At 37.3% G+C, this 14,844-nt stretch overlaps 1 protein-coding gene across 1 annotated transcript; it reads right to left on the minus strand.

The window, feature by feature from the left end:
• Positions 1-106: 106 nt before the first annotated feature.
• LOC135223190 (putative lysozyme-like protein) lies at positions 107-13,915 on the minus strand. The gene is made up of 5 exons (XM_064261694.1): positions 13,832-13,915; positions 12,200-12,467; positions 11,344-11,475; positions 1,992-2,106; positions 107-515 (listed from the first exon to the last, which is right to left on the minus strand). Exons 1-5 carry the CDS (start codon positions 13,913-13,915, stop codon positions 107-109), a joined length of 1,008 nt encoding a protein of 335 aa, XP_064117764.1.
• Between the last annotated feature and the right edge of the window lie 929 nt (positions 13,916-14,844).

Below are 14,844 nucleotides of genomic sequence, written 5' to 3' on the forward strand. Positions count from 1 at the left end.
TTCATCTTACAATCAAGAAACGTTCTCGATCATTTTCCTCTGATTCCTCTCAAGTCCCTTCTTCTCTTATGCTTCTACTATTTGTCTATTTTTTTTTCTAATTTCCTCATTTTCCCTTCTTCTCAAACAACTCCATCAACTCCTCCCTTCTCTGACCTTCCACCTCTCGTCTCTCGTTCCCCTCATCGGATCTCTCCCGTCGGAGGAGTACCCCTCCGCCGCCAGCCCTGCCCACACCCCATTCCCACCCTCCTCCACCCCCACCCCCTCCCCCCATCATCCCTCCCCCGCCCCTTTCGCCATCAAATGGAGCAACGTGTGGCAGAGTCGCGGCCCAATCTGACGACCTCCCCAGGGGACCTCGGCGCCCAGATTGCTTCAGGCGACGGAAATTAGCTTTGGGACAGGCCCTCTCAGGCTCTGGGGAGGCCTCTGGGGCTCCTCCTCCTCCTCCTCCTCCTCCTCGTATTCCTCTTCCTCTTCCTTCTTCTGCCGTTTCTTCGTCTCTGCTTCTTCTTCAAGATGGACGAACTCCGATGACAACCCTTCTTTTATATGCTTAATATTTTAACTTGTTTTTGCATTTGATTTGGGACAGGCCCTCTCAGGCTCTGTGGAGACGTCTGGGCTCCTCCTCCTCTTCCTCCTCCTCCTCCTCCTCCTCCTTCCTTCTTCTGCCGTTTCTTTGAGATAGACGGGCTTCGATGACAACCCTTCTTTATATATTTAATATTATAACTTGTTTTTTTATTTGATTTTTCTTCGTAAATCTCCTGGAACAGGTAAACGGTGGGAGTTTTTAACCTTCCTAACCTTGGCATCATGATAAAAGATAGTTATCAAGTACTCAAAGTCAATTTATTAATAGACATTATCATGTATTTCATTGTTTCCTCCAGTCAGCCACTATTGGATATTTCTGTACAACAACAAGCACAACATCAATAACAATAATGGCAATAACACTAATAAAGAAATATGAATAATTCTGCAAGGTAATCCTACCATACATCATAACAGCTTAATAAAGTTTTTTCTTCAAAACGTACATGATTCTCTTGAGCAGTAATGAATTATTACATAATTTAGTTATTTTCAGCAGTCTGAGCAACATTCCTTCTACAAATAACTGGAATGGCGGTAAATAAGTCGTATAAAGGAAAGAAATCAGATTTAAATCCACGAAAAAAGTCACAACACAATCTAGCCAAACTACAAAACCGTTTCAGGTCATGCGTTTATATAAATGTAACTTTATTCGCACTTAAAATATATATATAAAACACAAAATAACACTGCCAAAGCTTACCACAAAATATGAGGCAACACAAAATGTGAGAAAACTAAGAGTGATCCGACCTTCAGCTTACTCAGGGCGTGTGCTAAAATCTACGGTCAGACAGAGCGTTGGTTTACCAATGAAAATTGAAATGAATACGCTATATTTTATTAGAAATAATATTTTTGCATTTTTTAACATGCACGTTCTTTATTTTTTTATATTTTCATTCAAATGAATAAATCATAAATATCCTATCCTAAAATTCAGTATCTTTAACTCAACGAGAAACACCTTTGTCAGACCTTTTTAGGCTTTTCCATAGGACTTTCCTACCCCCCAACATGAACAACATTAGCAAAAGCACGATAACAACAACAACAACAACAACAAAAACAAAGTATTTTGTAGGCTTACTCCCCGAGTAAGCAAAAAAAAAAAAAAAAAAAAAAAAAAAACAAAAAAAAAAAAAAAAAAAAAAAAAAAACTTCAGTAACACAGTCTCCGCATCTTATCCCAAACCCAGTTGTTTCTAATAGACCTAAGGGCAAGATATGGGCCTATAGATGATAATGCGCGCATTAGCAACAGAATGGAACCAGCAACCTCTTTCAGGCCTTTTAAAAAAAAACCATTAAACCTCCACTTCTTGCACTTCTGGTTCCCTGCGAGACAGACGGACAGACAGACAGACAGCTCCATGATTGATCACCCTTCCACTGCCTGACCCTGTGCGAATCGAGAGGTCTTCTCCTTATCGTCGCTTCTGTTTACTTGTGATTCTGCTCGGTGGTGGTGGAGGGGGGCGGGCGAAGTATTGGAGATAACTGGGAAGGTGCTCTCAAACAGGGACATTGATGAAATATAATCCTGCAAAAAGCTAGTATATGTAGGTAAGTACTATGTATTATGTATGTATGTATGTATGTATGTATGTATTTATGTATATACAAACACACACATAGTATATATATATATAGTTATATATATGTGTATATATACATAAATATACAAAAAAAATATACATATATATATATATATATATATATATATATATATATAAGTTTTATATATAGATCATAATATAAATAAATAAATATATATATATATATTTTTATATATAACATATATATATATATATATATAATCTAATAATTCAGGCTATCTAAAAGTAGTTCACATTATTTCAAAACAACAAAAACCATCAAAACATAAAAGAAATGGCGATTCTTTACCTGCTGGAACTGTTAATGGGCCTAAGAATTAATATATATTAATATCATATATATATATATATATATATATATATATATATATAATATATAAATAATCAATCTTGACTACGCAATTCACAGACATCATTTAACGTAAAAGAAAACAAAAAATAATACAAAGGAAATTTTCACTTGTAAACGAACACGGTAGGCCTATTCGCCTCGTTATCATTTTAATGCGAATTTTATCGAGGATTTTAAGAGGAGTGAGGGACAGGGCCTGGTCCTATCTCGTTTTTTTGGGGGGAGTATCAAGAGTTCTTCCCCCTCCTGTGGTAGCTGAGGTCCTTTGGACTTCATCTGCACTGTGCAACAAGATTTGGAGAAGCCAGTGGAAGCCTACCAAGACAGATATTATCATTATTATAATTTTTTTCTATTTTTCTTAGAGTTCGCTTCTCAGGCTCAGCGATGCTTCCGAGTAACTGGCCAATATTCATACTGGGAATTTCTAAAAATTATAATTTTTAGAAATTCCCAACATGAATATTGGCCTGTTACTCAGAAACATCGCTGAGCCTGAGAAGCGAATTGTAAAAAAAAATAGAAAAATCAATATATAAAATTAACTCGCTTAATTCTGCCATTCTCTTTAACAGGATTTGCCTAAAAGAGGGTCTTCCACCAAAATATTATTATTATTATTATTATTATTATTACATTATTATTATTATTATTATTATTATTATTATTATTATTATTATTATTATTATTATTATCATTATTATTATTCACAAGATGAATCCTATTCATGTGGAACAAGTCCACCAAAGGGGCCAATGACTGAAATTCAGGCTTCCAAAGAATATGGTGTTCATTAGGAAGAAGTAAGATTAATGTAAAGTGAAATACAGAAAGTAGAGATCCCACTTGTCAAAAAAAAAAAAATAATAATAATAATAATAATAATAATAATAATAATAATAATAATTAATAATACAATTATTATTATAATAATAATAATAATAATAATAAATTTTTTTATTGTCAGCTCAAGGCCATATACACGGAATATACAAAGTACTAAAAAGTATTAAAATGACAGAAGAATAGTACTAAGGTATCAGATAATCTGGAATCTATGAAAAATAAATTTCAGAAATAAATAAAAAGCAATATGCTATTTTCTGAGACTTATAGATATAGATAAGATAACCTACACACCACAGATCTTCCCTTTTAATCTGAAGTTGTTATAATCGCAAACACTAAATAACTCTTAATCTGAAGGTTTAAGCTGAGCACCGATAACGCAGATATGAAGTGGTTTAGCACATATAATTAATTCATTTGCACCTCCGATAATCAAGGAAAAGGACAAATCAGCCCAGCATGATAGTGCATGGAAAATTCCCTATGCAAATTGTATTGATTTTCCAGCAGAAATAAGGCTACTGCAACTCTTTTAATTATAGACACGGAAAAATCAGGCCAGCACGATTGGTAAAAAAGATAAATGCCATCTAGGTTCTATTCTCTATGTCTACGGGCATTATATTGACCTTTTAACAAAGATTAAGCTACATATCGTTTTATTCGCTATGAGCATTATATTGGCCTTTTAACAAAGATTAAACTACATAACGTTTTATTCTCTATGAGCATTATATTGGCGTTTTAACAAAGATTAAACTACAGAACGTTTTATTTTCAATGAGCATTATATTGGCCTTTTAACAAAGATTAAACAACGTATCGTTTCATTCGTTATGAGCATTATATTGGCCTTTTAACAAAGATTAAACTACATAACGCTTTATTCTCAATGAGCATTATATTCACCTTTTAACAAAGAGTAAACTACATAACAATGTCATGAAGCACAACAAATGCGAAGAGAAAGAGGCAAGAGCAGAGAGAAAGGGACTGCAATCATACATTTGTATTACACGTGCTTATATCATTAACAGGTAAGTCTACTGATCTCGTGTCAAGCAGAGTCACTTTAATCGTTGAGAATGAAAGCCTATAGATGACATTCATTTCCTTTACCTTATCAAGCTGGCTGCTGATTTTTCCTCGTCCTTATTTAACGGGTGTTCAAATAAATTAATTGTGCTTAACCATTTTTTCAAAAACACGAAATGATTATTGTCATTACGGCGAGGTTAATGTAAATCAGCATATATAATCCAACAATCAAAACATAAGGTAATTTTCGATGTAACTCCTTACATTCCCAGCTAAAATCTTGAAGGGCAGCTCACTCTCACCTAAGAGAGAGAGAGAGAGAGAGAGAGAGAGAGCCCTGCCCGAGGACCCCCCCACCGTTCCAGCAAGAACAACAACAACAACAACAACATCGACGGTGCATTTCTTCGTGGGCGAGTGCACCAGAGACCGTCCAGTAATGGCGACTGGAATGAGCCAATCAGGAAGAGCGAGTCGGTGGGAGATTCCAGTTTCCCCCCAGGACCCGCTGGAACCAGATAAAAATCCCAAAACTAATACAAGATTTTGCCGCGGCGTCTCCTTCTAATTACCCGGGCGTAATAGAGGCTGGCGGAGGTCCCTGGAGATGGCCCGGGCAACTTGTGGCAGCTTCAGGAGTTCTGAGAGGGGCACGGAGTTTCTGGACGGAGGAGGCAGAGAGAGAGAGAGAGACAGAGAGAGAATAGAGTACGACGAGAATAAATCTGGACGAAGAAGGAGGAAGGGTAGTGACTGACAGATTTCTGGAAGGAAGAGGAGGAGGAGGAGGAGGAGGAGGAGAGAGAGAGAGAGAGAGAGAGAGAGAGAGAGAGAGCAGAGAGATAGAGAGATACGACGAGAATAAAGATCTGGACTGAAGAAGGATGAAGGGTAGTGATGACAGATTTCTGGAATGAAGAGGAGGAGGAGGAGGAGGAGGAAGAGGAGGAGAAGAGAGAGAGAGAGAGAGAGAGAGAGAGAGTACGACGAGAATAAATCTGGACGAACGAGGAAGAGTGGGGAGATGGATGGAGTTTCTGGGAGGGGGAGAGAGAGAGAGAGAGAGAGAGAGAGAGAGAGAGAGAGAGAACGTCGAGAATAAATCTGGACGAAGAAGGAGGAAGGGTAGTGACTGACAGAGAAGGGGAATTGATGGAGTTTTCTGGGAGGAGGGAGGAGGAGGAGGAGGAGAAAGGGGAGAGAGAGGGAGAGAGATTGATAGAGAGAGAGAGAGGAGTACGACGAGAAAAATCTGACGAAGAAGGAGGAAGGGTAGTGACTGACAGATTTCTGGAAGGAGGAAGGAGGAGGAGGAGGAGGAGGAAGGAGAAGAATAGGAGAGGATGGAGAGCGAGAGAGAGAGAGAGAGAGAGAGAGAGAGAGAGAGTACGACGAGAATAAATCTGGCGTAGAAGGACGTAGAAAAGAAGGGCAGGTGCCGAGATCAGTAATTCGGATTTGAAAGGCTGATCGTCTGACGAAGACCGCAATGGACGGCTGTCATTTCAAGTAACTATCTCGACGCTGATTCAATTTGCAAGTGAAGCTGTTGGCCGAGGATTAGGAAATTTAGGGAAAAGGTGGGCGGGGTGGAGGCGGGGGAGGAGGGAGGGGGGGAGGTTGGCTTTAGGGTGGGAGGGGTGTGGGGTTGTTTTGTGATGAACTCCCTGGGTTTGTTTCATAAAATAAAAAAATTAATTTTCAGTTAAACCTATACGTAGTATAAATCATGGTTAAAAATGAAATTACTTAAGAATACGAAAATACCTGTTACTGTATTACTGACAAATAAATGATAGCAAGAGACGTTAACACTGTAAAAAGGAGAATGAAATGATGAAAATAATGTAAAATGAATGAACATGCAAATAAGAAAAATGAAATGGACCAGAGAGAGAGAGAGAGAGAGAGAGAGAGAGAGAGAGAGAAAATTTAATTCGGAGGTGATCCCTGAGTTGCAAGCGAGGTTGGATGGGGGACGGGAGGGGATGGGAGGTAGTAGAGCCCCCCTGATAAAGAGAGAGAGAGAGAGAGAGAGAGAGAGAGAGAGAGAGAGACGAAGGATGAGGCCTGAGAGCCACGGAGCGATTGTTTGTGAATCCTTGATGCGAGAAATAATGAGCGCCATATCTCCTCGGGGTAATTATCATTTATCAGCGCTCTCATGATAGACGCGCCTGTTATGGAATGCCCTTCCTGGATTCTGGAAAAGACCTGGAATCTTATTATTGCGTCTTGGAGATTATGAACTTTTCTGGAGCGTCTACTTATTTTAAGGTATATGCGATGCTTTTTTTTTCGGTGGGTTTGTCTCGTGTGTTATTTCACTGTATTTCGCTTTACATTTGTATTGTTTGAATTAACATACATCTGCCCTACAAAGGACTAAAAAAAACACACACACAAACACACACATATATACATATTATATATATATATATATATATATATATATATATATATATATATATATATATATATATATATATATATAATATATATATATATATATATATATATATATATATATATATATATATATTATATATATATATATATATATATATATATATATATATATATATATATATATATTATTCGAGCTACAGATTTCCTTTACTATCTAATTCGCTCTACCTCGGAATTAATATATTTTCATGTATGTTAACCTAAGGGGCATTTCTTAGTTGATAATAATTTCGTCGCTCCCGGACGCGAACATAGGAACCAAGAAATCAGGACGTACCGTGAAGAGCCTTTGACCACACAGCTTAATCCGTATATATGAATCACGGTGATGTGATCAGACTCATATATATATATTTATATATATATTATATATATAATTATTATATATATATATGTGTGTGTGTGTGTGTGTGTGTGTATATATATAATACTAATTCTCACTGACATATGCATAAAAGAAAGGGACAGTCTCCCTCACCTCTAAGTTCTCCCACAGGCAAGTGACATTTTATTTCCCCTTCCAATAAATTCAACCGCATAAGCTATACAGCGAGCGGTGCATTGGCAAACAGTGAATAACAGGTGCCAATGAATCAGAATTAAAACCAAGTACACCGCGGGGCTTAGTCCTTCAATAAAGAGGCTTTATGTTCGAAATGGCACAATTTTCATTTCTATTTGAGCGTTATTGTTGTGGCCGGCATAGATATACTGAACGCTGCAATGGACAAATGAATAATATTATTGGCGTATAAATCAATGAGCGACGGTGAGAGATAGTGCGTACTTGGAAGTATATGCTACTGCTGACGGATATGTTCTGGTTGAATCGCTTTTCCCCGCTAAAGAATCCTACAGAAAGTATTACTTTGTTTTGTTAAATAGATAGTCATATAAAAATCTTTTCCTATATTCACTTTTATAAATGTTATTATACATCTTGAAGCTTCAACGCGTGCCTTTTGTGTGTGCAGTCTCGATGCAGTAGTTTATTTTTATTAATATAATTATCAACTTGGTGTTTATTATTATTATTATTATTATTATTATTGGTTTTATTGAAAATAATGGCTATTACAGCCGTGTTTATTTTGTATAGAAGTTTCTCTATTCTTCTTATTACTGACTTTTCTTCTGTACCCAAATTGGCTATTAAAACGCCAAATGGGGGATTCATGTCAAAAACGTAATATTTGTTTTCCAGGATATTATTATTATTATTTTTATTATTATTATTATTATTATTATTATTATTATTATTATTATTATTGATATGGTCATTTTCCTTTGGCCTTCTTGCTATTCGTAAATATAAAAGCCAAATCATTTCTCAAATTAATTTTTGGATATGTTGCTTGGAAAAATAATCTTATAAAAAAGACACTCCTAATCATTGAAAATAACTTATCTGCTATGCTGCTAAAAATCAAATGAAAACGCTCTATTTAGTAGAAAATAACATCAGGTCAGTATAAAAACGAAATACACTTATGACAACAAACATAAAATTTCCCAGAACGAAAACCTTACACTACAGCAGACTATTCTTAAGAGATGGAGAGTCATCATACCTTCATCTTAAAGCTAACTAAACGACAACGCTGCAGATTTTATAATAATTAATAATACTGGTATACAAATGGCGATACAGTTACCCTAGCTGTATGTACAGCACAGACCACCAACGATTGAAAAACTGTCTGAGTTACTAACTCAACGATGATTGTGACTGAGTTGTTGTCATAACTTTCTGGATTTTAAAGATTGTTTGTTTGTTTGTTTGTATGGTGTTTTTACGTTGCATGGAACCAGTGGTTATTCAGCAACGGGACCAACGGCTTTACGTGACTTCCGAACTACGTCGAGAGTGAACTTCTATCTTCTCTCAGAATAACTCTGAATCTGGAATGACAGGGTTTAGAATCTTTTATGCATTGAAGCCTAAGCAGGTTTTCTAGTCGGATTGTTTATTTGTATATTAGCTATTCGACAACCACATAGTAAAACTCATCTTGGAGAGAACACTGGTTTCACGGCAACCTGAATAAATGGTTAAGCAATTAATATAAAAATTCTACTTTATTCAAAACTGAGAAGTCTCGATGGCGTTATAATGATGCCTCAAGGTTTAAGGTAACTATAGTAATGAAAATAAAGTTGGCTACGTTTCACTGTAGCCGAGTACTTAAAATTTTGGATAGCCTCTTGTAGTCTCTGTTTTACTTGTATATCTGCAAAAAAAAGAGAAAACTTTAAGTTTCCCCTTTTGCCAGTGACCCGACAAGGTTCTTTTCATCAATAAAAGGATTTTAAAGAAGTTCGCTAAGAAATCTACAAAAATTTAATTCAATTATCAATTAAATAACAAGCCTTCTCAGGTGTATACTAGACGAACCTGCTACAGTAGCCAAGTCTAGCTTTCTCTCTCTCTTCATCTGGTCTGGGACTTATGATAATAAAAAAAAAGTACAAAATCACTGGAAGAACAATTCAATGAAAAGCCGTAGTAATGATTATACTGAAAGTGACGCTCGGTACCCTACGCGACTAATACTTAGATATACTGTATATCAGATTTCAGAGTGGTGGGCGTTGCCCTAATCGCCTGTTTAACGAAACGTTATGAAATATCGATAATAGTAATAATAATAATAATAATAATAATAATAATAATAATAATAATAATAATAATAATAATAATAGCTACTGGGCCACTACAAATGTGACCATTTTAATACGTTCTCTTGGAAGATCTGTAATTAAATCTTAGGACCTTCGATAATAATAACAGTAATAAGACTAAATACTGTTATATCACTGCAAGTAAAATGAATTGTGATGGGTACTTCCTAGGGAGGCCTGCAACTTGATCAGTGCAATTTTAAATTTGAATAATGTACGCTAAAAAAAAAATAGAGTTGGAGGGAGGGTGGATTTGCAGACCCGCAAAATGCTACCAGTACCACGCCTCTCATTTGGAGGCAAGATGAAAAGAAGGGGGTGGGGGCGGGGGGGGGCGGGGGGTGGGGGTGGGGTGGGGGGTGGGGGTGGGGGAAGGGGAGTGAGAGAAGGCCGTAATAGGTGCATCTATTATTCCACCTATTATTACTCCTTAAATGATTCCCATATATATGTGTCTCTCCCATCTAATCATGAGTCCAAACAGGCCTGTAATTACAGATCGCTGTTTTCAACGGCTGTTTATATTTAAGCAAATACACTGGTGTACTTGAACAACGATGGAATGTTTTGTTTTATTATTATTTAAAAAATACACACACACCTATATATATATATATATATATATATATATATATATATATATATATATATATCATATATATATATCTATATATATTATATATACATACGTAATTATATTTATTAGGATGAGTTAATCAAAATCGAAAAAATAAACTTGTCTTAGAAAAATGTAACAGATACCACGTGAGGCTTTGAATTATTAGAGTTTGTCTGACGAACTAATAGATATATACATATGTATACATGTATGTGTATGTATATTACGTAATTCTATATATTAGGATGAGTTAATTAAAATCACAAAAATGAAACTTGGTCTCAAAAACATGTAACAAATCACTGAGGCTTTGATTATTAAATTTTCGTCTGACCAACTAAAACCAAGTCACATTTATCAGGAATGTAAATAATATAATAAGTATTAAAGAATAAAAAGAAGATACGGACCAAAAAGAAAAACTTAAACGAAAGAAGGTAAAGACTCGTCTAAGAAAAATTAGAGCGAGAGCAATTGGCAGAGTCTAAATAACAGGATCACTCCCAGACAACTCTCTCTCTATCTCTCTCTCTCTCTCTCTCTCTCTCTCTCTCTCTCTCTCTCTCTCTCTCTCTCTCTCTCTGTGTGCCTCGCTGATTCCGCTAACGATCGTTTCCGCATGTATGAGTATCATTTGTCACTCGGGGATAACGAGTGTATCCCGACACCAGACCGCAAAACGAGCAAAATATCAATTTACATCTTATCAGCTCGGATGCCTCGCTCTTGATCTCCCAGATCAGTCACATTCTCTCTCTCTCTCTCTCTCTCTCTCTCTCTCTCTCTCTCTCTCTCTCTCTCTTCTCGTAAAGAGAAGCAGTACTAGTAGCAGCAAGAGCACCGATTGAGGCGTTCGTCTAACGACCTATACCTTCTCTGGAAAAAAAAAAAAAAAAAAAAAAAAAAAAAAAAAAAAAAAAACGCCTCGTTTACCTGAGGGACCCGCTGCTGATTACAGGTATCTCTATGCAGCAAATAGCCCCCATTCACCAACCCCCTACCTCTTCCCCCTCCCCTCGCCCCCTTTATCTCCGCAGCCGGGGAGGGAGGAGGAGTCATTGCGGTGATGGTTTGCAGGCCGGTATCTGCGCGAATTATACGTCAATTACCATTTGTCACGGCGAGATTGATCGATCGCCAGCCATCAATGGCAAGACCAATAGCATGTTTACCACGGCCCCAGAAGAGGGCGATTGCGTGTTCCCCGCCGTAATTTCGGGCGGGGGCTAATTTGACTAATTCTGCGGTAAACATCATCAATCAATAAGTCCTTGGGAGCCGCAAATGCTGAGTGGTGGGAGATGGCTTCTTGACAAATTGACTGCCGTTGCTTCCGGGGGGAGGGGGGGGGGGAAGGGGGGGGGGCGGGAGCGGCGCTGGCGAAGATGATGGCGTCGACTCGCGTCGGCGACTCAGGAGGAGGACGAAGAGAGATAAGGAGGAGAGGAAGAAAGGAAAAAGGAGGAAAGAAAGAGAAGGACAAGAAGGAAGAAGAATAAGAAGGAAAGGAAGGAAGGAGGAGAAAGAAAGAGGAAGGAGCAAGAAGAAGAAGAAGGAGAGGAGGAGGAAGGCGGAGGAAAAGGAGGAAGGAGGGGCAAGGAAGAAGAAGAAGGAAGAAGGAGAAGGAGGGGAAAGGAGGAGGAGAGAGGAGGAGTGAGAAGGAGTAAGGAGATAGAGAAGGAGGAGGAAGGAAGGAGGAAGTAAGAAGAAGAGAGAGGAGGAGGAGAGGGAGGAGGAGGAGTTAGGGGAAAGTAGGGAAGGATGGGGGAAGGAGGAAGAGGAGGCGGAGTAAGAAGAAGAAACTGTGAAGAAGAAGAAGAAAAAGAAGAAGAAGAAGAGGAAGAAGAGGAGGGGGAGGAGGAGTAAGAGGATGAGGAATGAAGAGGAGGAGGGATGAAGAGGAGGAGGAGGATAAAGCGGGGAGGAGGAGAATAGTAGGGGAGGCAAGAAGAAGTAGAGAAGGACGAGACGTAGAAGAAGAAGAAGAAGAAGAAGAAGAAGAGGAGTAGAAGGAGGAGGAGGAGGAGGAGGAGGTAGGAAGGGGAGGAGTAAGAAGAGGAGGAGGAGAAATTAAAAGAGGAGGAGAGGAGGAGGAGGAGGAAGAGGAGGAGGAAGAGCGGGAGGAGGAGCAAAAAGAGGAGGAGGAGGAGAAACAAGATGACGCAAGAATCTGTGACGAGGAGACCACGACGTCGAAGACGACGACCTCGATCACGGTTATGACGACCGATATCTACGACGACAACTCTCGTCATCAGGTCAAAAATGGAGGATCGACTACGGAATAAATATGAGTAAATAAATAACTGAGAAAGATTTATCTTCCGTTGCAAATGCCAAGGTTAATGACGTCACACGTCTGCTGCTGAGAGATATACTAAGACGGTTGCACCAGAGTGCAATGATATGGCAAAAGTTCATTGCTATGACTCCTTTCATAATGATTGATCATTGGCAGAAGATGTTTAAATATTCTTGGAATCGTAAGAGAGTCGAACTAAAGGCGATTAGTGTCGTCCATTATTCAGGCATTTAAATTACATGTTGGTAAATAATTCTTATCGGTTTTGAAAATAAACTGTTTATGTACCCCAGTGAGTTGGAATGAATTATTCTCGTATCGTAAGAACCCTATACGAAACGCGCATAGCTATATATATCTCTGAGATATTAGAAATTACGGAATCTATTATATTTTTTAGTATAAGATGATTTAAGCTAAGATGGTGAACAAAAACTAACTTCTCATCTATGAAGTATTTGATAATAATGTAAAAATAAAAGCTCTGCTCCACACGACGGAATAAAATAGCATGGTGAAATTTTCGCTAACACTCTTTCATATATACATACATACATACACACACACACACACACACACACACATATATATATATATATATATATATATATATATATATATATATATATATATATATATATATATATACATATATATACATACATAGTATATATATATATATATATATATATATATATATATATATGTATATATATATGAATAACTTGATCACGAGGTATATAAAACGTGATGCTATGCTTAAATAAAGGTTTTTTGTCACGAAGGAAAAATGAAAAAGCGAGAGAGCCGAGTACTTTCGGTCCTGTTCAGACCATTTACTAAGGGTCTGACAGGACCGAAAAGCACTCGGCTATCTCGCTTTTTCATTTTTCCGTTCGTGGCAAAAAACCTTTATTTGTATGTATATCCATATATATATATATATATATATATATATATATATATATATATATATATCATATATATATCTATATATATATATATATATATATATATATATATATATATATATATAATATATAGAGAGAGAGAGAGAGAGAGAGAGAGAGAGAGAGAGCGAGAGAGAGATGATGAGAGAGAGAGAGTCCGGTTTCCCAGCAAGTACTTAGAAATGGGACTGCTACCTCCATCACGGTCGAATAACTACAGGTATATTCACTGCTCAGGCCAACAGGAGCACAATGCATATTATTCAGAAAACGGGTCTATAACCCTCTCCTCCATTCACTTCAACCACGCCCCCCCCCCCCACCCCACCCCAACCCACCCCAAACCCAAATACCCAAAGCTCCAGGCTCCCAAGGAGCGTCTTCAGGAATCACGCGGGTGAGACGAATCTGGAGCCACTCGACCTCCATGAATAATATATCTTATACACTATTCATTCACATTATTTCGCCCGAGAATATAAAACAAGTATCTATGGTTTAAATAATAATATTTTTCATCTCAGTTTAATTCCAAAATTTTTTCCACTCAGTATACTTCCAACTCTTAATAGCAGTTATTTCAAAGCATTCTTCCTCTCGTTCCTCGGATTAGACCAACAGATGACACTAAAGGATCAAAGAACAATTTATAGATGATAAGCTATTGTAGTACCTTTCATATTTACTTCCATTCAGCACTTCACCTACCTAATGTATCACGCGCCGTGGTGATTTCAATAGCTAATAAAAAAGCATTACTACCTGTCTTCTCGGATTAGACCAAGAAATGACACTAAGAGTAATGAATAGTTTTAGGCGATGAGCTTATATTAGAATAAAAAAAGAAAATACTGAACAGTAATCGTTTGAAAACAAGTAGTATACTCCATCACAATTGACTCAATACTATACTTGGCAATTTACAGATATAGTCCACTCATGTAATTGTAAGGTACAAGCTGTCACTTTCCCTAACTTCTTAAAAGTATGAACCGAACGGATGTTATTTTTCCATGACTAATAATCCGCTTGAATCGGTTGACAGACACAGTCTCATCTCTGTTTTCAATTGAATTTCAACCGAGCTCCAGTTTTGCTGCTGCTACCGTCTTCTTTAATTCACTTTTAAGAGTCACGGTTAGCCCTATCAGTATCTGAGCTGGAAGCTAATTAAGTGTATCTACCTAATACTGCAATTAACTTGACAATTTATCCCACCCTACTTCAGTGATGAATAAATTTTGAGGATCAATTAGCAAGTTAGTACATGAGATCTTTCGAGCAGCATCGGAGATAGATGAAACCAAAATGAGACATGCAAGCACTTAATAAAATATACGTTCAATCAAAAACAACGA

This window comes from Macrobrachium nipponense, chromosome 8, assembly GCF_015104395.2.
Source record: "Macrobrachium nipponense isolate FS-2020 chromosome 8, ASM1510439v2, whole genome shotgun sequence".
Taxonomy (NCBI): domain Eukaryota; kingdom Metazoa; phylum Arthropoda; class Malacostraca; order Decapoda; family Palaemonidae; genus Macrobrachium; species Macrobrachium nipponense.